The 20168-nt window shown below is 27.3% G+C and overlaps 7 protein-coding genes across 18 annotated transcripts; 4 read left to right on the top strand and 3 right to left on the bottom strand.

Moving 5' to 3' along the window:
- The first annotated feature begins 91 nt into the window (after nucleotides 1-91).
- LOC124954714 (pre-mRNA-splicing factor 18) lies at nucleotides 92-2310 on the top strand. Its single transcript, XM_047508040.1, has 5 exons — nucleotides 92-245; nucleotides 317-601; nucleotides 722-1150; nucleotides 1221-1457; nucleotides 1944-2310. Exons 1-4 carry the CDS (start codon nucleotides 165-167, stop codon nucleotides 1455-1457), a joined length of 1032 nt encoding a protein of 343 aa, XP_047363996.1. The 5' UTR covers nucleotides 92-164; the 3' UTR covers nucleotides 1944-2310.
- On the bottom strand, nucleotides 1349-3681 carry LOC124954716 (pyrroline-5-carboxylate reductase 1, mitochondrial). Its single transcript, XM_047508044.1, has 8 exons — nucleotides 3536-3681; nucleotides 3186-3442; nucleotides 2911-3048; nucleotides 2579-2832; nucleotides 2406-2487; nucleotides 2198-2334; nucleotides 1922-2133; nucleotides 1349-1826 (listed from the first exon to the last, which is right to left on the bottom strand). The coding sequence occupies exons 3-8, from the start codon at nucleotides 2999-3001 to the stop codon at nucleotides 1754-1756; spliced, it is 849 nt and encodes a 282-aa protein (XP_047364000.1). The 5' UTR covers nucleotides 3002-3048; nucleotides 3186-3442; nucleotides 3536-3681; the 3' UTR covers nucleotides 1349-1753.
- Nucleotides 3403-4895, top strand: LOC124954717 (transmembrane protein 147). The gene is made up of 4 exons (XM_047508045.1): nucleotides 3403-3823; nucleotides 3936-4074; nucleotides 4233-4454; nucleotides 4537-4895. Exons 1-4 carry the CDS (start codon nucleotides 3747-3749, stop codon nucleotides 4786-4788), a joined length of 690 nt encoding a protein of 229 aa, XP_047364001.1. The 5' UTR covers nucleotides 3403-3746; the 3' UTR covers nucleotides 4789-4895.
- Nucleotides 4896-5696: 801 nt separating this feature from the next.
- Nucleotides 5697-13480, bottom strand: LOC124954918. 6 transcript variants are annotated; one of them, XM_047508572.1, is made up of 4 exons: nucleotides 11673-13480; nucleotides 10438-10514; nucleotides 10152-10316; nucleotides 5697-9716 (listed from the first exon to the last, which is right to left on the bottom strand). In XM_047508572.1, exons 3-4 carry the CDS (start codon nucleotides 10308-10310, stop codon nucleotides 6984-6986), a joined length of 2892 nt encoding a protein of 963 aa, XP_047364528.1. In that variant the 5' UTR covers nucleotides 10311-10316; nucleotides 10438-10514; nucleotides 11673-13480; the 3' UTR covers nucleotides 5697-6983. The 6 variants fall into 6 exon arrangements, with proteins under 6 accessions (XP_047364528.1, XP_047364530.1, XP_047364529.1 ...); XM_047508574.1 differs by having other exon boundaries at nucleotides 11852-13480; XM_047508573.1 differs by lacking the exon at nucleotides 11673-13480 and adding an exon at nucleotides 11048-11571.
- LOC124954920 lies at nucleotides 10196-14541 on the top strand. 4 transcript variants are annotated; one of them, XM_047508583.1, is made up of 4 exons: nucleotides 10363-11561; nucleotides 11677-12026; nucleotides 12840-13037; nucleotides 13136-14539. In XM_047508583.1, the coding sequence occupies exons 2-4, from the start codon at nucleotides 11996-11998 to the stop codon at nucleotides 13507-13509; spliced, it is 603 nt and encodes a 200-aa protein (XP_047364539.1). In that variant the 5' UTR covers nucleotides 10363-11561; nucleotides 11677-11995; the 3' UTR covers nucleotides 13510-14539. The 4 variants fall into 4 exon arrangements, with proteins under 4 accessions (XP_047364537.1, XP_047364539.1, XP_047364540.1 ...); XM_047508581.1 differs by lacking the exon at nucleotides 11677-12026 and having other exon boundaries at nucleotides 10196-10488; nucleotides 13136-14541; XM_047508584.1 differs by lacking the exon at nucleotides 11677-12026 and having other exon boundaries at nucleotides 10363-11274.
- On the bottom strand, nucleotides 13605-15680 carry LOC124954922 (40S ribosomal protein S24). Of its 2 annotated transcripts, XR_007102711.1 has the most exons (5): nucleotides 15583-15680; nucleotides 15160-15222; nucleotides 14743-15066; nucleotides 14340-14419; nucleotides 13605-13748 (listed from the first exon to the last, which is right to left on the bottom strand). XR_007102711.1 is itself a non-coding variant. In XM_047508589.1 (4 exons), the coding sequence occupies exons 1-4, from the start codon at nucleotides 15583-15585 to the stop codon at nucleotides 13746-13748; spliced, it is 393 nt and encodes a 130-aa protein (XP_047364545.1). In that variant the 5' UTR covers nucleotides 15586-15680; the 3' UTR covers nucleotides 13605-13745. The 2 variants fall into 2 exon arrangements, 1 of the variants encoding a protein (XP_047364545.1); XM_047508589.1 differs by lacking the exon at nucleotides 14340-14419.
- Nucleotides 15681-16025: 345 nt separating this feature from the next.
- LOC124954921 (protein cornichon homolog 4) lies at nucleotides 16026-19067 on the top strand. Of its 3 annotated transcripts, none has more exons than XM_047508587.1 (5): nucleotides 16026-16197; nucleotides 17879-18040; nucleotides 18321-18389; nucleotides 18558-18811; nucleotides 18894-19067. In XM_047508587.1, the coding sequence occupies exons 2-5, from the start codon at nucleotides 17960-17962 to the stop codon at nucleotides 18958-18960; spliced, it is 471 nt and encodes a 156-aa protein (XP_047364543.1). In that variant the 5' UTR covers nucleotides 16026-16197; nucleotides 17879-17959; the 3' UTR covers nucleotides 18961-19067. The 3 variants fall into 3 exon arrangements, with proteins under 3 accessions (XP_047364543.1, XP_047364544.1, XP_047364541.1); XM_047508588.1 differs by lacking the exon at nucleotides 16026-16197 and adding an exon at nucleotides 16997-17170; XM_047508585.1 differs by lacking the exon at nucleotides 16026-16197 and having other exon boundaries at nucleotides 17375-18040.
- The last annotated feature ends 1101 nt before the right edge of the window (nucleotides 19068-20168 follow it).

Raw genomic sequence — 20168 nt, 5'->3', positions numbered from 1 at the left:
CGTGTTTTTATTTGTAAATTATCAGTTTTACCACTAGTTACTTTCTCAAGCGATTAAATTCCTATATACATTGAGGTAACTAGAATAGTCATGATTGTATATATATATATGGTTAAGATTGCACAAGTGTGTTGTAGTCATATGATAAAAGAAATAATTCAGTAATGTCAATTGGTGGTGGTCTTAATATTTTGAAAGCAGAAATATTAAAAAAGCGGAAACAATTAGAAGAAAGTAATGTTTTAGTGAGTATAATATTTTCTTTATTTCTCCATTTGAAAATCTTTTTTATTTACAAATATTGACATTTATTTAGCAACAAAATAAGAAATACTTCAGAAGGGGAGAATTGGAGTCTCAATATAAAATTGAAAATTATGAGACTAATGATATTAGTATCGATATTGTTAAATCTGATGTGAATCAAGAACAGCAAGAATCAATAAAAGATAATAGTTTAGAACAATCAACATTACCTAGGCCAGAAGTAATACGAAGATTAAGAGAACGAGGAGAACCTATATTGTTATTCGGAGAATCAGAAAAAGAAGCGTTTAAAAGATTAAGAAAACATGAGATTTTTGAAGCAGAAGTAAATAAGGTAATAAAGCGTTATATCGACAAAATTATTTGTTATTGCTATAAGTATGAAATGTAAAAAAAAAAGAAAAAATTATATTATTTATATATATATATATATATATAATTATATATATTAAAGGGCTTTAGAAATGATTTTCAAGAAGCAATGGAACAGGTAGATCAAGCATATTTAAATGAAATTTTAACATCTACAAAATCACAAGATCGTAATGTAAAAGGAGATGTCAATGTACCTGAAGAAGGTACCACTTACGAAGATATACAAAAAATGTCTGACAAATTAAACAAAGGTGACAGGGACTTTGATATAAATGTTATTATCCAATTTATCCAATTCCTAGTACAAGTATGGGGTAATCAGTTAAATAGTAGAACATCTGAAGAAAAAATGAGTACACAAGGTAAAATGGCAAGTGCAACTTATGCTCAAACAAGGGAATATTTAAAACCGCTTCTCAGAAAGCTGAAAAATAAATCACTTCCTGAGGACATAACTGATAGTTTGACCGAAATTGTGAAACATTTACTTGAACGTAATTATATTCTGGTATGTATAATATTTTTTGAGTAGATTACGTATGCCTTAAAGACATTATTAAAAAAATTTCATATCTTAGGCTAGTGATGCATATTTACAAATGGCAATTGGAAATTCTCCTTGGCCTATTGGTGTAACTATGGTTGGTATACACGCACGTACTGGTAGAGAAAAGATCTTCTCAAAAAATGTAGCACATGTAATGAATGATGAAAAACAAAGAAAATATATTCAAGCAGTAAAAAGATTAATGACTAAATGCCAAGAATACTATCCTACAGATCCTTCACGTTGTGTGGAATATGCAAAAACATAGGTATTTTTTTTTTATAAAATCATTCTCCTTTTAATATGACATAAAGAATAATTGTGACATATACAATCTTAATAAATATGTAAACTTTATTAATATTGTAAACAAAATGAAATCAAAATTATTCTATGATGAAAATTGTGATATTATTTACTTTTTACCTTATTCATATTATATTTATTATTTATATGATTAAGTTAAGATTATATATTTATAATCATTTTGATTTTACTGCTACAATTTAATTCTATATATGTGTTAAACTATTATTAAAATAAATTTAATGATCTATTAATAAATTAAGCTTTAAATATTCTACTCATTTCATTAGCTTTATTAACAGCAGCTTCAACAGCATTCATCATAGATCCCCTGTGAAAATAATATAGAATGAATTTGTATTTAAATTATTATGGAATTTATGTACATATATATATATATATATTTATATACATTTAATAATGTACCTAACTTGACCACGTTCCATAGCATGAACTCCAGTGATAGTAGTTCCACCAGCTGAACAAACTTCATCTTTTAATTGACCTGGATGTCGTTCTGTTTCTATTACCATTTTACCAGCTCCTACAAGTACTTGAGCAGCAAATTTTGTTGCCATTGGTCTAGGCATTCCCATTTTCACAGCACCATCTGCTAAAGCTTCTACAATGAGATATGCCTAAAAATAGAATGTTATAAATCTATTGTTAATGATAATACATTTTTTTATTGTTTTTACTTACATAAGCAGGACCAGAACCTGACAAACCACTAATCGCATTCATAAGAGATTCAGGGACATTCTGACTAATCCCAAGAAACGAAAATAATGTATCTATTAAAATTATATCCTCCTGATTTGTGTTTTTACTACAGTAAACTAAAATTTGTTAAATACATCATTACAGTACGGTGAAAATCTTTGTTAGGTATTTTTCAAAAACGGCATACCTGTGATACCTTCTCCAACCATTATAGGTGTATTTGGCATAGATCTGATCACTCTAGGGTTTGAATCAACGATAGCAAGTTTCTGAAAAAATTTTAATCATATAAATTTAAGTATGAATAAATATAATATAATTTCAAGTATGAATAAAAAATTAAATATAACTGCAATTTACTTCTATCAAAGTATCTAATGACATTCCCACAAGTATAGAGACATATAATTTATTATCAATTTTTTCTTTAAGTGTTTTTACAACTCCATCAAGTGCATCATCGAGCATATGTGGTTTAACTGATAAGAATATAACATCGCTTTTTTCTACAACTTCTCCATTTTTAAATGTTGCTTGAGCACCAAGTTCTTTCCAGAAAGTAAGTGTTCTTTTTGTACGTCCAGATACCCAAACATTTTTAGGATCTAGGATACCTATATAAAAAAATTTTTCATTTACTAAAGGATTATTAAAAGATATTGTTTCTATATTTATTTATTTGTTTATATTACCTTTACGAATGAGACCTGCTCCAATAGCAATTGCCATATTACCACCTCCAATAAATCCAAGTTTAAGAGATTTAAAATTATTTTGGTCCATAGTTAATAATATTATATTTGATGTTTTAATGAGCTCTTTTCTTTTACCTAATTTTATTATTAATTGGAAAATTATTAGATAAATAAATATGTTCTAAATAAAAATAAATATGTATTAAAAAAAATTATTAAATAATATTTCCGATTTATAATATAATATATCTATGATCTAATTTAATTTTCACCTTCATAAACCTTGATAGGCAAACGCTATTTATCTCAAACGCTATTTTAATTTCTAAGTGGTAGTCTAAGATATTTTAGATTAAAACTTTCTACCGATAAGAAACGATAACATTTGAAAAAATCCAAGAGTGACATTCAAACAGCAATAAACTTTAATGATTTTAATGATTCTAATAATTCTAATGATTTTGTAGAGTCATTCTTCACATTGTAGTCCTTCTAGTCACTGATTGGTGCGTATTTAAATGAAAATGAGCTGGAAAACAAAGGACATTTAAAATGTTAAATAAATTAATATTTATTGAAAATTTTTTTTTATTTATCAAATAAGAATGATAGTAGATCTTACATGTATGAAACTCCAGATACTTGCATTTATAAAATTTGTGTAATAAATGTTGGTACAATGACCTTGAATTTCTCAAAGATGTGCAGTGGTAACCCTGACGAAAATAAAGTTACCTTTTGATTAGGTTACCTTACAATCATGATTTGGTGAAGGAATCGTGTTTCTTTATTGTATGATAAATAAATAAATTAGTAAAAAATTATTATAAAAAATGACCCTATATCATTTTGGTAATTGTTTAGCATTAGTATATGTTCCATATTATATGACCTATAAATACTCTGGTTTGTAAGTATATGTATATATATATATATATATATGTATATATGTAAATGCATATATTGTTATTTTAGGATATATTATAAATGAAAATATCTTTAATACAATGTATTATTTATAGGTCGGAATATGGTGCTTTTTGGAAATGTATACAAGCTGGAGGTATTTACATATTTACACAATTGGTAAAAATGTTAGCACTTGCTACTTTCTTTCCTACAGCAGATAGTGTCGGAGAAGAAGGTTTTGATTTATTTGGTGTACGTATAAAAATTATTAAGTTATCAATAAAATCATAGTCTATAATTTTATATATTATAATATTACTACAAAAAAAATCTGCATATATATATATATATATATATATATATATATATATATATATATATATAATAGATATCGTATGTTTTACTTGTAGGAATTTCTGAAGTCTTCTATAGATTTAGCAGATTTAGTAGGTATCCTCCTAGTACTTAATGGTATTCCTGGTAAAGGTCATGCTAAAGTATTAACTGCAGGAATAGGTTGGGCAGGTGCAGAAGTTCTTCTCACAAGATTCCTATTGTTATGGTTTGGTGCACGTGGTGCAGAATTTGATTGGAAATATATACAGAAAAGTTTAGAGTCTAATATTAACTTGGTAAGAAATTAACTTGTCTACTGCAATAAAGATGATATTAAATAACTTTTTAAAATATACATTATATACATCTCTTTTTTAGGTACAACATATAACCACTGCTACACTTGTATGGCTGTGGTCAAGACATGATTTAAAACGCAGCTTAGTTCCTATTGTTATTTGCATGCTTTTATTAACGGTGTATAGGCCACTTGTTCTAGATTGTTTAACATCTCTTTTATTAGCTGGTGCTTGGTCAACATTAGTCGTAAAAGCACTTACAACTTTAATTATGGGAGTGATAACTTTACACATTTATGCTGGATTAGCTCATTCAATTGGAATCTTTTAAAAGTCAAATTAATTTTTTTAGTTAGTTTTATATTATTTAGTTAAATTTATTATACCACTAAATGTTATTTGATTTATAGAGTTTCTCATTAAAACATTTTTATAAATTATCGTCTCATTAATTTCTTATTAAAATGTCATGTCTGTGTACATATAATCTATTATATATATATATATATATATATATTATTGAAAACTTTAATATATTATACAATGATATTTCACCAGTGACATAACATTATATAAATTATCTCAATTACATCTTATATAATGATTCTCCTATTCATTATTAAAATCAATTCGTAAAATGCATATTATATATATCATGAAAAATGATATTTTTATTAATTCATTTATATATAATTTCATTACATATACTCTCATATATTTTTTCTTTTACATATATACATATGTCAAATTAATATTTTAATTCTTCAATTGAATTCTTGTAAAAAAGAAAAAATATTCATTTTATCTAAAAAGATATCATAGAAGCTGTCCAATTTATTACATAAATGGTTTTTTATGAACCTAAAAATAGCATAAAATTTCGTTGAAAAACGTAAATCAAAAGTTTAAAATTTATTCATTTAACATTCGAACATAAATATGCTTTTGTGAATTATAACAATCACACATGTTTCATGTAATTATTATATTCAATCACAACACTTATACATATAATTGAAAGCATTTTACATACACATCTTTTATAATATATAATTGTATTTCATTTTGATTCAAATAATTTGTCACAAAAATTGTGAAACAATTTATAAGATATAAATAACTCTTTTTTTTTCTTCTTTTTTTTTTTTTTTTTTTTTTTTTTTTTTTTTTTTTTTGAAGTTCCACTTGTAATAGTAAAAAGAAAAGAAAGAAAAATAGAAATATTTTTAATCTAAATTAAAATTTAATTGATAAATTCCTATTACATTTTTTATACTAACTATTAATTATATTTATTTTTAATTTTTAAAGAAATTGTTAAAATCAAGAATTATCGGTGCAAAGTTGCACAGTCAATTAATAACCTATTATAAAAATAATTATATATATTATGTACATGTATATGCACATACATATAAAGAGAGATATGCATAAAGTTTCACAAATTGTTTTTATCAAATTACTATAGGTATGAATTTAAAGTTATATTCCATTAAATAAATAAATCATTTATGTAGTTATGGATATAAAGCAATATTTAAGTCCTGTAATGATTCCAATGTAAACAATTTGTAATACTTTATATAATCTATCCTATACATGTATATGTACATGTACATGTTTAATTAATGTATTACAATTAATATTTAATTTGGTCTTATTAGATTCTTAGTTTTAATTAATAATAAAAAAAAAAATGAAATTCTTCATACAATATTTGGAATGGAATTGTGTCGTAACAATTCTATTATATTTATTAGTCATTGCCCTTTGGTGTATATTAAAAGAATTGTACATTTTCTTATAGATTACATCAACATTTTGTTCATAAATGATTAAAACTATGACATTAAAAAATATATTTTTACTATAATATTTAAGTATATATACTTGTATATTTATGGATTTTCTAATTAATGTTACATATTATTACATTTGTTAAGTCATTAAATTATTAATTTCAACGATTTGTTATCTTGAAAAATAAAAAAAAAGTTACAATCAATATTCTTGCTATTTAAACGTCTACTTTATCTTTGTAGCAGGAATATTTACAATATTTCTAACATGGAAGCATTAAATATAAAATATCCAAATGAATAATATTTATTATTTTGTTAATTGTAATGTAGTCTAGTGACACTTCTAATATTAATGATTTAGGATGATTATATTTTAAATTTATAAAGTGCATTAGTCAAGAGCTATAATTATTATCGACATTGATATTCATATAGCCAAGCACAAGCATGTATTATAAATATATATTACAATTATCACAATACTCTATTTATCTAAGTCAAATATAAGCAGTCAATCAGTTTAACTAGGGCAATGACACTAAATATTTATATTAAAAATGTTGAATAATCGATTATATTATGTTAAATATAAATCAAAATGTAAATTATCTTTATCATAACAATTTATCAAATGCAATAAAATTATATGTACTTTAATTTTAATTTATTCTCATTAAGGAAACAAAATTGATTTAAGATTGTAAAAATACATTGCCTTAAAACACTAACTATGCAATAAAGTACGATCTTTTGAACTTTTTCTTGACTTCTTTTGAACTTCGAGAGGATAACGATTACATTTTTCTTTCTTTATATGAGTTTCTAGTAACTCTTTATTGCAAAATTTTCTGGTACAAAAATTACATTTAATCCAGGGATATTTACCTTGATGAGATGATATAACATGATGCTCTAAAGTTCTTGCATCACAATAGACCTTCTTACATAGTTTACATGCTGTTACAGTTTTATGAGAATAAATATGCCAACTATATGACTTTTTCTTTATCGGTTGTAAGCAAATATTGCATGTCATTAACTTATCAGTTTCTCCATGTATATTTTCATAATGATTTATTAAATGTTTTCGACTTGAATGAGTTTTCTTACATATGTGACATGGGAACCCAAGACCATAATGATATCCTTCATGTCTAAGTTTTGCTGCGGCAGTTAATTTTGTACCACACACATTACATACACATTTGCCATGTGCCCTTTGGAAGTGTAATTGACACCCTGTACTACTAGGAAATTTTTGTGTGCATTCATGACATTGATAAGGTAATTCTGGATCAAAATGTTGAAATTTAATGTGTTGATCAAATTCATTTTTGTTTTTTACGATAGTATGACAAAAAGGACAAGACATATCTGCTTGTAATTCACTAAATTTTTTCCCTACCTTCACATTACACCTATGATTATTGTATTCGCCAATACTATTAAATCTTTCTGTACAGTAACCGCATCTGAGAAATAACGGATGACATTTTGCTATATGTGAATTGCAGCTTCTCAAAGTCTGAAATGATTCACCACAAGGACAGATTGTGTTTACATACATTGACGTATTAGATAATGATTTTTGATTATCAATTTTAATCAAATTTTCCTTTTTCTTTTTAAAAAGATTTGAAGTTTTTGTTTTCTCAATTGATTTTTTTTTCTTAGATTTGATTAAATCTGTAGTGTTTTCCGCATCGATTGACTTTTGTTTCGTTTTCAAAATATTTAAATCATCTGTCGTTTCTGATTGTTCTGTCATAATTGTCTCACATAAATATGTAGGAGGCACTACTTCAATATTTCCTTTTTGTTCCTGTGTCTTTCTAATCTGCATGTTTTCATTAATCTGGTTATTTTTTTCATTTTCATTAAGTGGTATATTACGTGAATCTTCCTCTATATCAACATCAATGTTTTCATCAATCGTTTCTATTTTCAGTATACTATGATTTTTACTATATTTAGAGGATTCGAGTGCGTTCAAAGAATGATTTTCTTCACATACTTCATTAGTATTTTCAAAAATAATATCTGAAATATCTGATGGAGTATCGCAGTCATAAGGATGGCCAGAATCCTTAGATTTATTTTCATCACCACTATCTCTGCTAACTATTTCATAAGAATCATTTTTCTTCTTTATTTTAATATTAATACCATTTCCAGAGTCTCGGTCAGGATTGTCTTCCATAAAGGACTCTGTTTCACTAGCATCTTTAAACTTACAACTATTTTTGTGTAATACTAAAGTATGATATTCGCGAAATGATCTTCCGCAAATACATGATCTATCAAGATATTTTTTACTTCCTCTTGTTCTATTGTTGTAATTATAAGAATTGTTTTCATGCTCTTGTGAATTCACACCTTCGTTGGAATCCAATGAAAATGTTTTAGTCTTTTCTTTATTTTGTGGATTAGAAGTAACTGTGGATAATAATAACTCAGTACGTTTGGCATTTAATGGAGAATTTAAGTAACGACATTTGAGAACATTGAAATTATTTTTAGTTTCTCCTCGACTCCTATGAATACGACTATGTTTATAAAAACTATTATAACTGGCATATACTCCAAGGCATATTTCGCATTTGAATTTGGAAGCTTCTTCTGTATATAAATTCTCAGAAGCATTTTCAAGATTTGGTATTTCATTCAAGTTCATTTTTTTTTGTAGCATTTGTTCTGATATCATTGTACTCTCATTATCTGAAACCTCAGATGATGACATTGTATTAACCATTGCTTTTGTTAAATCCTGAAGACTAATATTTGGAGATACTAGCGCATTACTTTCTAATTCTTTCATAACAAGATTTGGACACCCTATTTTATGATATTCAGTTAAATGCTTATGCAAATCTGTTATAGTGCGTTTACACAGAGGACATTTTCCACGATATGCATATTTTGTTTGGACAATATCCTTATCTAACAAATTATTTTTCTTTTCTGTTTGAAAATCGTTTTCATTTATTTTTGTGCAGTTTGTAGGTTGTGCAATAGGATCAGAATTTATACATTCATTACTGATCTCTTTGTATTTAGACTTATTGTATTTACGTTTAGGTGGTATATATATACCGTGTATTTTTTGTGAATGGGATCTAAGGGATCGATTTTCACTATACTCTTTACCGCATACATTGCAATGAAATAATTTCTTAGTGCTCTTAACTGAAAATTTAAAATTTGGTAATGCACTGTTATTATTACCCAATACTGGTTGATATATAATATATGATGGTTCTGGATCTTTTTCGAAAGAAGATTCAGTCAAATTTGTCGTATCTATTTTTTCTATAGAATTATTAATCACATTTTCTGATCCTTTACTTTGTACATTTTTAATTAATTTAAGAGTTTCCCAAATTTTATCACATCTTTCGAGAAGAATTATTGGATCTTTCAACTTGAATGGGGTAACAATAGGTAGTTGTGATGGACTCTGGAATAAAATACATATATCATGTTTTTTATGGAAAATATGTATATAAATAATGTTTTTTAACCAATTATTACAAAATTATTTTTTTTTCTTTTTTTCTTTCTTTTTCTTTTTTTCTTCTTTTTTTTTTTTTTTTTTTTTTTTTCTCCAATAAATCATCACGACGCATGATTAAAATCAATAAATCATCTGGATCGTATTTAATCGCGACAAAAATATAATCGTTTAAAGTATAGCACAAAAAGTTTTACATTATTACGTCAAGTAAGCAGTTCCCCAACACTGGTCATCGAAGATATAATACTGACGCATTTAATTGATCTAAAATTCTTATGATTGAATACAATGAAAATTACCAAACGCGCTGAATCCAAGAAAAATTTTAAATAAATACCATAAATACTAGGGTATTTAGACAAACTATACATAATATACCTGTAGGGATTCATAAGAGTTACTCCTAGTTGGGGACATTGGCTCAATCTTAAGTAGTGGTATATCTACATCAACCACAAGTCTCTCAGGCGGTTCTTCCTTATCCTTATCCTCGTTATTGTTCCCATAATCATCCCACATTGCACCTTCGCCAAACATTTTAATCTAAAGTTCAATTAACTTTATCAATAAGGAATTATTTCAATGTTTAAAACCTTTAATAAATCCAAGCTGAACGGAATCGTTCTCAAGCGGCTCGAATTGGTAGTAGACATATTGTTCCTACCTCCCCACTCCACGACCACTTGGCTCAGCGTTTCTTCCTCGTTCGTTACAGGCAAGCACAGCTGCACAAAGCTTTACCTATTGAAAATCACGATCACGATTTATCGTCTCTAATTATTATTTTTCTTCGAAACTTTTTACTTTTTAGCATAAGCAGGCGCTTCGGCGTCCGATAATTCCAACATTAGAACCGAATATCAATTCTAAATCGATAAACGTGAGGTTCTCCTTTCGTATGAAATACGCTTGGGTAGGAAGGTAACTGTTTTCTAACAAGGGTATAGCCCGACCAACATTTAAACGAGTGTGGGTAGGTACAGGACTGGCCCAAGTTATTCGTTCGGCTCATTTACTTTAGAATTCTTCTTTTCTATTAGTGCTACAATTATTTTGATTTAATACCTTCTATAATCCTTATCTATTTTGATCAAAAAAAAAAAAAAAAAAAAAAAAAAAAAAAAAAAAAAAAAAAAAAAAAAAAAAAAAAAAAAAAATCTTTTTTAGACTACAAGAAGCGTTTCCTATATTATACGTTCCAAAGATATGTTTTTTAATTGTTCAAGAAAAGTCTTTAACACAGGAGGCCATAATATACTTGATCATAAACCTACATTCCCAAAATATATAGCTTCTAATGCCTTCGAGACAGATCGATGATATTATATTTATTTGAAATGTTACAGTATTCTAACGCGTTATCTTTTCTCACTTGTATTAACTGTAGAATTTTCACGCTCTATAAGATCAACAAGATATCTCTGATTATTATATTGCTTCTTATCTCCGTTGGACCCAAACATTCGACGACGAGTCAATTGTATCTACATGAGCCATCTTCGTACGTTTTTCATGTTTTTCTAGCGTTATATGTCTTTTTAACAAATTCCATCGCTATGCCGATCGTTATCGTGACGAAAGCAGCATGCGCCGTATGACCGTCAGTAATTTCTACTGCATTCAATTGAATTACATTACACCGTAATACGAGATATTATATAATTTTTGTATATTTGCTTGAATATAACTTTGTACTTTTGTACCATATACATGTACATGGCACTGTAAAGTATGAGAAATTTAATATCAAGTTACTTCAAAGACATTTGAATATTAATAAAAAATATGGTAATTATATTATTAAGAGATATGCACATTGACGAATACAATAAAATCAATGTTAAATAAGAATATTTGATTATATTGTAAAAGCTAAAGCCATTCTTGTTTGTTTCATACCTAGATATTTACCATACAACAACAAATGTTGGAACTGTTCCAAGATTAATCAAGTTATCAATATCTGTTAAACCTCGACAGTACATAATTTCAAAAAAATTAACTGAACAAATCAAATGTGTTAGGTAATACAGGCCGTGTAATGACAATTGTCTAGCCAAGATAACATCAGTATATACTTGGTCGTTTTGTGTATCCTACTACGGGTCTACAGAAATGTTCCTCCGTCACTGCATCACGTGACATGTCTCTCTCTACCCAGCCAAGATAGAAATGGGCTGGCTGTTTGGGAGATTAAAGACCTCGAGAGTTCGTTGGGTAGCATGGGCATTCTCCGATCAATGAAAATCCAGAGTAAATATTCCGTGCCACAACATAATGATGTCACGTTTAATACGAGACCGGCTGAAATCTTGATGTTTCCACATGACCCACGATCGTTAGATATGCTGTAGCTTTAACAATGCAACTCTAGACGAGTTAACTTTTATGCAATACAGCAAAAACCAAGTTATCCCAGTATAATTCTGATAATAATGCAATACGTTAATAAAATATGTCATGTAACATTGGCATAGTGCGACGCTATCTGGTATTCTCAATCTGAGATATCCTATTATATCAATATTACAATGGTCAAGGTCAATCTTTCGCAAGAGTAACTTGAATTTATTTTGATTATTGATAAAATTGCTAGCACTAACGAGATAATCATAACATGCACGACGTGTACTTCCTGCCGTACATATATAAATCTAAGGAAAAATATAGTTATTGTTAATAAAAACGTTTTTGCGTTGAGTTAACATGTGGTTACCAATCTTTTTGCTGTTTCTCTTGACGTGTCAAATTTCTACCTCGATTGCTCTTTATAACGAAGGTCTTGTATTGTCTATAGTTAGGATTACGATACTGATCGATTTGAGAAGTCATTTCATTATCAATTTTGCGATCTTACATATCTTAAAATAATCATTATAAATGTTTAAAATAATATTGCAAATAAATAAACTAGCTGAGGGTAGATGTATTTGAATTTGTAATATCATGAAACAATATTACGTTATACTGTTATATTATAATATTATATTATACTGCAGTAATAGTTGAAATCATGAAAATTACTCTTTTCACAATACACTAAACCAATATGACGTATTTTCTCAGAAAATATTGGATTCCGAGGAGATTTAACACGTGTTAAATTCGGTGAAGGAGTGCGAGATTGGTTTCGAACTTTAAAAGATCGTCTGTTAGGAAGGAAATCTGAATATAACGATTCAGAAAATGGAGAAATGATAAATCTCAACAAAGCTGAGATACAAGATCGCGTTCGTAACTCTGGTGGATTCTTTGTAGATTTGTGTAAGTCGCTATAGCTTTTCCTTTAAAGATTTTCAGATTCCTTTTCGCATTTTATTCTATATTTTCGCAAATTATTCTATATTTTCTGTATATTCCAGCTAAAATAACATTTGATCCGAAATACGATATCGGATTTCGTATTGGTCGTTGGTATTTCATTCGAATGGGAGACACAATTAATAATGAATTTGTTTATAATGATTCGAGGGAATGGGATATGCCTTCTTCATTCATGCCTGATCAATCAACGCATCAATTATCCGATAATGATTGGTCAAATGATAATTATAACAATATATTCAAGACCATGTTGTCTCCATCAACCACGGAAACTACATTTTCGACGGAGCAAACCATAACGGAAAGTGATGCAATTGAAAGTTATACTACCGAGGCATCTGTGATACTACTGGAAAACAACGAAACTGAATCAATAGGCAATTCAGCTTCTGTTGAAGTTATATTCCCGTAATAAAGTAATCTTAAATCTATAATATACATCTGTCAATTATTATTTGCTTATTATTTTCTATATAATTAATTATATATAAAAAATTATACATAAGATGATGTTTATTATCAAGAAGAACACTATTTTATTTCATAAAATTTATCATAATTATTATCTCAATATTATTGTTCAAATTAATTATAACAATTTTTATGTTGATGTTATGGACATTGTGGCCTTCCTGATGTGTAGTGGGTTTACTGCAAGATAAATGATCATATTAAAATTAAGCACACGAAAATACTATGAGAAGCTGGTTAGAATTGCAAAGGAGTTACTATATCTATAATCACACTTTGTTTAAGCCAAGCCAAACCAAGCCAAGCCATAAGCCAAACAAAAGAATTATTTATTGTTATAAATTTATGCAATATAAGAAAAGAATAAGCAAAGTTAGATTCATTCAAGTCAGCATGATTTATTTTAATGAGGGGCTTTTATATTATTGTAAAAGTAGATTTATATTACTATTACACTTCTAAGTTGATTACTAAATATGTTAGCAAGTAAAGAAAATAATTATTAATTATAAATAATATTAAAACACACATTTTTCTTTTTTTTTTTTTTTTTTTTAGATTAAAACATACTCTTCATACGTTTAGCTATCTAATAAATTATCTAGTGATTTACAAATCATGTATTATAAGTATTGAAACTTCTACAGCAAATTTGTAGTTATTTAAGAAAGCAATTGAAAAGATACATTTCAAATAAAATCAAACAATATGAAATACTAATTAAAATCATAATCATATCAAACACAATAGAATTTGAGATTACATGCTGACCATATATAAGCGTCAGAATAAGAGACTATTCCTTCTTGAGGTTTGTAGTGCAAATGATGAGCATTTGTCTACTTTCTCCCCTAGAAAGTAAATAAAAAGCATATTCCACCATAGCATGCATGAAAGAGAATAAACGACCATATAAACAATTGTTGTGATATTAATTTAAAGTAATAGAACTTTAATAAAAAATCATATACTGCCGTTATTTATTTTGTCTTTTATACTTAAAACATTGAAAATTTTAGTTCTTAAATTTGGAAAAAATATATTTGCTAAGCCCATCGCCATAATATAATATAGATAAATACATGCAATAAATGAGAATTTCCCTTTGCAAATTAATTTTTAAAATTATTTTATTCTCGCTCATATCAAATATAAAAGTAAATGTATTTCCTACCTTCTTAGAAGCAGCTCCAACTTTACTTTTTTTAGTACCCCTAACTTTCTTCATTCTGTTCTTACGTTCTTTTCGTTGTTTTCTTGTTTGTTTTTGTTTTTCATAAAGACCATGCCTTGCTAACCTGTATTTTGGTTCAAACTTCTTTGCGAAGTCTAAGGTATCATAAATAAGAGCAAATCCTGTAGATTTGCCTCCGCCAAAGTGTGTTAAAAACCCAAAAACAAATACGACATCAGGTGTCACTTTATACATTTTGGCCAATTTTTCTCGTATTTCTGTTTTACGAACAGATGGTTGACCAGGATGATGCACATCCACAACCTGTAATATAAAGATATATCATATAATTATTATAAAAATGACAAATTACTGTCTTAAAAAATTACATATATTTGTTCGTATTATAAAACATACCATTTGTTTTCGGCATAGTAGCCGATTTGTCATAAATTTCCGAGTTCTGATTGTGGCTTCCGTCTGTAATAGAAAATCAAAACACTTTTTGTAGGTTATGTTGATTAATACACGTTATCTGAATAAGATCAACTAATTTTAACAAAATAATATCTTCTAATAAATAAAAAAGAAGTATTGGAACTGTACAATTTTACTCAAAAAAAAAAAAAACACATTGATCGGTGTTTTAAATCATTGTTTATACACGTTCATTCTGATGATTTTATTTTGCAGTTAAAGTAATTTTATTATCGATATACAACATTTTTGTTATAATATTTATAACATCTAAATAAGAGAATACTATTGTTTCATATTCTATCATAGTAAAATTATTTTATGTTACGATTGAATCATAATTTTTGGATATAAAATACATACCATTTTATCCAATTGTCGAAAAACCTATGAAAGGACATTGAAGGAAGAGGGCAGTGTTCTCAATACATGAAAATTGTTGTATACTATGATGATGACGACTTCATATAGATATCGTACTTCGTGGTAATATCAATAGACGGCGCATGAGTCGCCAGAGTATAGGAATATTTCAGCGTCTCGTCTAGTAGAAAAGTTAGTTTGCGACAGATGCTTTTTTCTAGTTTTAAAACTATTCATTACTTTTTGTTCGAAGGATGTGTGACTTCAGCGAAAGGTATGGAAAATATATGAACTACGAATATAAACGGGGAATGCTGTCCCCACCATGCACTTATCGTATTGACGTATAAGCTTGTGTTATTTCCCCTTTTTACGTGTACATAACAATTGGTTTCGCGTGGATTAAAGTAAATAGTTTTAGTAGTCTATGAATTCATACTTTTCAATATCTCATACGTATGTCTTTCTTTGATGATAGCGTGCGTTTGGGTTACATTTAAATAAATCGCGTACACTTGATAATGTGGAATCGGAGACGGATTGTTACGTCGTATCAGTTTTTCAAATCTACACTCTTACACCCATCACCATAAGAGCATTTTGAATGAGAACATGGTAAAATTAAAATATGACTAAGATCTATTCTCGAAAGTTTCTGGCGAATCTTCGAAAATAATTCCATAGCCTATAATTGCCCTCTTGAGTCACAGTTTGTGGAAGCCTTTTCGGCATATAGTCTCTCTTTTGCTTCGTGCTCTAATTTAATCAATTATCAATCAAAAACCGTAACAACAAAATTTCATTCCAAATTCTACGATACGAAGGAAAACCTTAAAACAATCTTAATGTATCTGAAATGTATAAACCTTATCTTTTTGAATAGAAATTGATTATTATCTTTTCGAGAGATATCTTTTTGCAGTATAAGATAAATTAGAATTATTATATTAATTGCTAAAAATCTTGATCTAAAAATTCATTAACTATTTATTTAAAAATATAAAGCAAATCCTTGAGAGCAACTCCTTCTTAAGAGCGTGTATTTTAATTATAATAAGAAAATTATGTATAGTTTCGCTTGTAATTCAGAAACTAATCATCGTGTACTTTTTTATTGGTATTAGATGAAGACAATGATTCTGATATTAAATGAAAATATTGAATATTTTATATTTATCCCATTTTACGGGTTTTTCGTAAGTTTAGAATGAATTAGAAAATCTGAGCGTCAATTTACAAACACAAGTAAAAAAAAGCAATTGTTTACTTCACTGAATCAAAACGTTCAATTGTTTATATGAAAATCAGTAATGGAGTTACGAGCTTCTTCTCTTTTGCCACAAAGTTTCAGAGGGCGCTACTATATGAAACTAATTTTTCACGTAAAACGCGTCAAAAACAACGTTTACGCCAATAATGAGTTTAAGAATAATACTTCAAGGATAATGAACAGCCTTACGGAAAAAATAATGTTTTTTATTAGATTTATATTATATAAAAGAATATATTCTTTTCGGACTTCTAAAAATATAATCTATGGTACCGACGATAGAAAATAGTCAGTGTCAGAACTAAATTTTAAACGTCGGTAAGTAAAGTAGAAAACTTGTTTTTATATTTACATACATACATACATATTTTATATATATACATATATATATATATATGTATATATATCTGTATATAAATTCTAGTTTATTAATTCGTATTTGTTACAGCAGGAAGTAAATATTTTGTCTGTAGATTATATAATAAATAAATCTCGTATATATAAAATAAATTTTCAAATATCATACATTAAAATAGGTGAACGATATGATAATCATGAAAATGTAAAGAAACTTATAGTTTATATGACAGATACTTGGAAACTTTCCATTATTTGTTGAATTAAAACAACATTTTATGTCTATCAATATGTAAATTCATAGAATCCTTGATAGAATTGATTAAATTTCTAAGAACGATGACGAATGTGTGAGTCAGACGTTATGATACGTAATGTTAGATGATACTTTCAAATATTTATCGAAGTTACGGAAGAATAAATAGATTAATTTAATTTAATATAAATCGATATTTAATTATATCTCTTTGATGAAGCCATTCTTTTTTTCTTTTTTGTAAGAAAAACATATAGAACGTGAATTAATACGGGTATTGAATTCATAAATGTGAATTATTGTTATCGACAGTATACTTTTAAATTCCATTATACAACACAGAGTGGCGCACGTGTTAGTGTCGACTTCTATCGCGGTTACTGACTTATGCTTTATGAAAACTTACTGTGCAGAAAATAGGTTGAGTGATATACTAAAGAAGAAGACAAACATTTATGAGCGCGTGCATTACTTAAAATTGACATATCTTCGCTATGGGCTTGATATCAGAGCCATTATTATTTGCCATCGCTTTAATTAATACCGGATCTGTGCTCTTTCTTTTAGTCTATTTTGTATCCTTTCTTACCTATATACCTTACACATACAATCGACATTGCTTACATATATGATATTTCAATATATGTATTATTGTTATTTTCAAGCTTTTACTAGGGATTTTTATACATCATATTGTTTCTGCAATATGGCAAACATGTGTCGGCGCCGTATTTGATCTAGCCTCGTTAATTTTTTTTATCGAATTGCGGCGTTATTTTATATTTATAATTAATAACCATTTTTCTCTTACATTTCCACCATTTTCGCTGTATTTTTCTTGATGTATCTTTATAGATTATAACGTTATCAGATCTCGAATGTGATTATTTAAATGCTCAGCAATGTTGTTCAAAATTAAATGCGGTAAATTTTTAAGAATATTATCATATTAAATTGTGTATATTATTTTTAGTCATATAAAAGTAAAAGTCTCCATATTTATAAGTACCTTAAACTTGTAAATGTATTAAATTTATTTAATTAGTAAGAAAAAGATTTACTGTCGTTAATTGTTTATTATGTATTTTACAGTGGGTCACTCCAAAATTAGTGACGCATACATTTTTGGTATTTTTGTTATTAATACACGGCCAATTAATACTAACTTTGGTTAATTTACCAATGACTTTTTGGTTGTTCTATGAGTTTTTTGGTGTTCCTAGTGGAAATATGGGTGTATATGATCCTACAGAGATCCACAATCGTGGAGAATTGAAAAGACATACTAGGAATTGTTTGATCTATCTTGGATATTATTTAGTCTTATTTTTTCTTTACCTCTACTGGTAAGTAATATCCATATATTAAAAGCTTTTTGTCTTTAATCTGTTCTTTTTTTTTATAATAATTTATTTTTTTCTTTCATAGTATGATCATTGCGTTATTAAAAGGAGATCCAGTAAACAGAAATGCTGATGATCTGGTAGACTTCTAAACCAAATAAATTACTCTCATATCTGTTTTATACTTGTAAGATAGTGCTGTATGTATAGCAATTATTTTTTGCAATACATTAACCTCATATATGTTGTTTGGAAAGTATATTTGATATTATTTCATATTCAGAAATCTTTATCTAAGCAAGTATCTGAATAGATGAAATAACACTTTCTTGATTTCAGAAGTATTGTTAAGGTACTATTTTAGTTTATATCAATATATAAAGATAATTTTTATAGGAACAAATTAGAAAATTATTTAAAATAAAAATAAGTCTTATGAAAGAGAGAGAGAGAGAGAGAGAAGGAGAGAAATCACGTTGTAAGTTAATGGTTGAAATTTTGGGATTCTAGTCTTAAAAAAAAAATATATATATATATATATATATATAACAATTTCCAATACAATGGATAATCTAATTAAAAGACTAGCCCACGTAATAATATTTTAATATTATATAAATATTAATAAGATGTCTTTTAAAGAGTCCCTCCATCTATAATCCTATCCCAACATTAATATATATTCATAATATTATTTTCTTTAGTTAGCAAGTATATATTGCATACATGTGACAAATGTAAAATATTTTTGTAGAGTGCCAAATCTTATTTTCTATCGAGTTAATTATATTTTTAAATATATACCACAAATACATGTCTCTGTCATTATTGTGGATCTAATGTAAATATTTATAAGTTATATTACGTATAAGGTATATATACATGTAAGGTATATATACTTCATCAAATTTCAAAGGCAATAATATCTGTATATAATATCTGACTGGGCGACACGGTTGCGATTATTTTACACATTTGTTAAATCAAATTGACTTAAGTTTAATAGCAAGGAGAGAAAGCCGGATCGATTTAATGGATGTGGTAAAGGTGATTAGTCTTTCTTTCATCGTAGGGCGTGTATTTATTTTTAGATAAAGTGTGTACATAAGGGGAGTGTACTGATTTGCAGAATTTTCTCGCAAAGTTCATATAAACGTAACTATTTTTATATAATCGTAGTATCGATGAGAACATCTCTTTTTTTTTTTTTATTAATCTTTTAAATGGATGCAAAATTACTTTGGAAAATTTTTATACGATAGAAGAGATATATTTCTGAATGAGACGATTGGTATACCTCGAAAGATATGAATATATAATCAAGAAAGAAAAAGAGAAAAAAAAACCCGAATATTCCATA

This window comes from Vespa velutina, chromosome 16 (assembly GCF_912470025.1).
Source record: "Vespa velutina chromosome 16, iVesVel2.1, whole genome shotgun sequence".
In the NCBI taxonomy this organism is placed as follows: domain Eukaryota; kingdom Metazoa; phylum Arthropoda; class Insecta; order Hymenoptera; family Vespidae; genus Vespa; species Vespa velutina.
This window is presented reverse-complemented; position numbering and strand designations above follow the sequence as displayed.

Bases quoted from the DNA above. Each gene is read 5' to 3' on its own strand.
- LOC124954922 (XM_047508589.1), bottom strand. The intron at 15,067-15,159 runs GTATGTTTTATA...TTTATATTACAG, and splicing joins TACTATGCCGAAAACAAATG to GTTGTGGATGTGCATCATCC.
- LOC124954717 (XM_047508045.1), top strand. From the start codon at position 3,747: ATGACCCTATATCATTTTGGTAATTGTTTAGCATTAGTATATGTTCCA. The intron at 4,075-4,232 runs GTACGTATAAAA...TTTTACTTGTAG, and splicing joins AAGGTTTTGATTTATTTGGT to GAATTTCTGAAGTCTTCTAT. The intron at 4,455-4,536 runs GTAAGAAATTAA...TCTCTTTTTTAG, and splicing joins TAGAGTCTAATATTAACTTG to GTACAACATATAACCACTGC.
- LOC124954921 (XM_047508587.1), top strand. From the start codon at position 17,960: ATGGGCTTGATATCAGAGCCATTATTATTTGCCATCGCTTTAATTAAT. The intron at 18,390-18,557 runs GTAAATTTTTAA...TGTATTTTACAG, and splicing joins GTTGTTCAAAATTAAATGCG to TGGGTCACTCCAAAATTAGT. The intron at 18,812-18,893 runs GTAAGTAATATC...TTTCTTTCATAG, and splicing joins TTTTTTCTTTACCTCTACTG to TATGATCATTGCGTTATTAA.
- LOC124954716 (XM_047508044.1), bottom strand. From the start codon at position 3,001: ATGGACCAAAATAATTTTAAATCTCTTAAACTTGGATTTATTGGAGGT. The intron at 2,833-2,910 runs GTAATATAAACA...TTTTTTATATAG, and splicing joins AGCAGGTCTCATTCGTAAAG to GTATCCTAGATCCTAAAAAT. The intron at 2,488-2,578 runs GTAAATTGCAGT...AAATTTTTTCAG, and splicing joins CATTAGATACTTTGATAGAA to AAACTTGCTATCGTTGATTC.
- LOC124954918 (XM_047508572.1), bottom strand. From the start codon at position 10,310: ATGTTTGGCGAAGGTGCAATGTGGGATGATTATGGGAACAATAACGAG. The intron at 9,717-10,151 runs GTATATTATGTA...ATTTTATTCCAG, and splicing joins ACTCTTATGAATCCCTACAG to AGTCCATCACAACTACCTAT.
- LOC124954714 (XM_047508040.1), top strand. From the start codon at position 165: ATGTCAATTGGTGGTGGTCTTAATATTTTGAAAGCAGAAATATTAAAA. The intron at 246-316 runs GTGAGTATAATA...ACATTTATTTAG, and splicing joins TAGAAGAAAGTAATGTTTTA to CAACAAAATAAGAAATACTT. The intron at 1,151-1,220 runs GTATGTATAATA...TTCATATCTTAG, and splicing joins TTGAACGTAATTATATTCTG to GCTAGTGATGCATATTTACA.
- LOC124954920 (XM_047508581.1), top strand. From the start codon at position 10,356: ATGTTTAAAACCTTTAATAAATCCAAGCTGAACGGAATCGTTCTCAAG. The intron at 10,489-12,839 runs GCAAGCACAGCT...GTATTTTCTCAG, and splicing joins TTCTTCCTCGTTCGTTACAG to AAAATATTGGATTCCGAGGA. The intron at 13,038-13,135 runs GTAAGTCGCTAT...TGTATATTCCAG, and splicing joins TGGATTCTTTGTAGATTTGT to CTAAAATAACATTTGATCCG.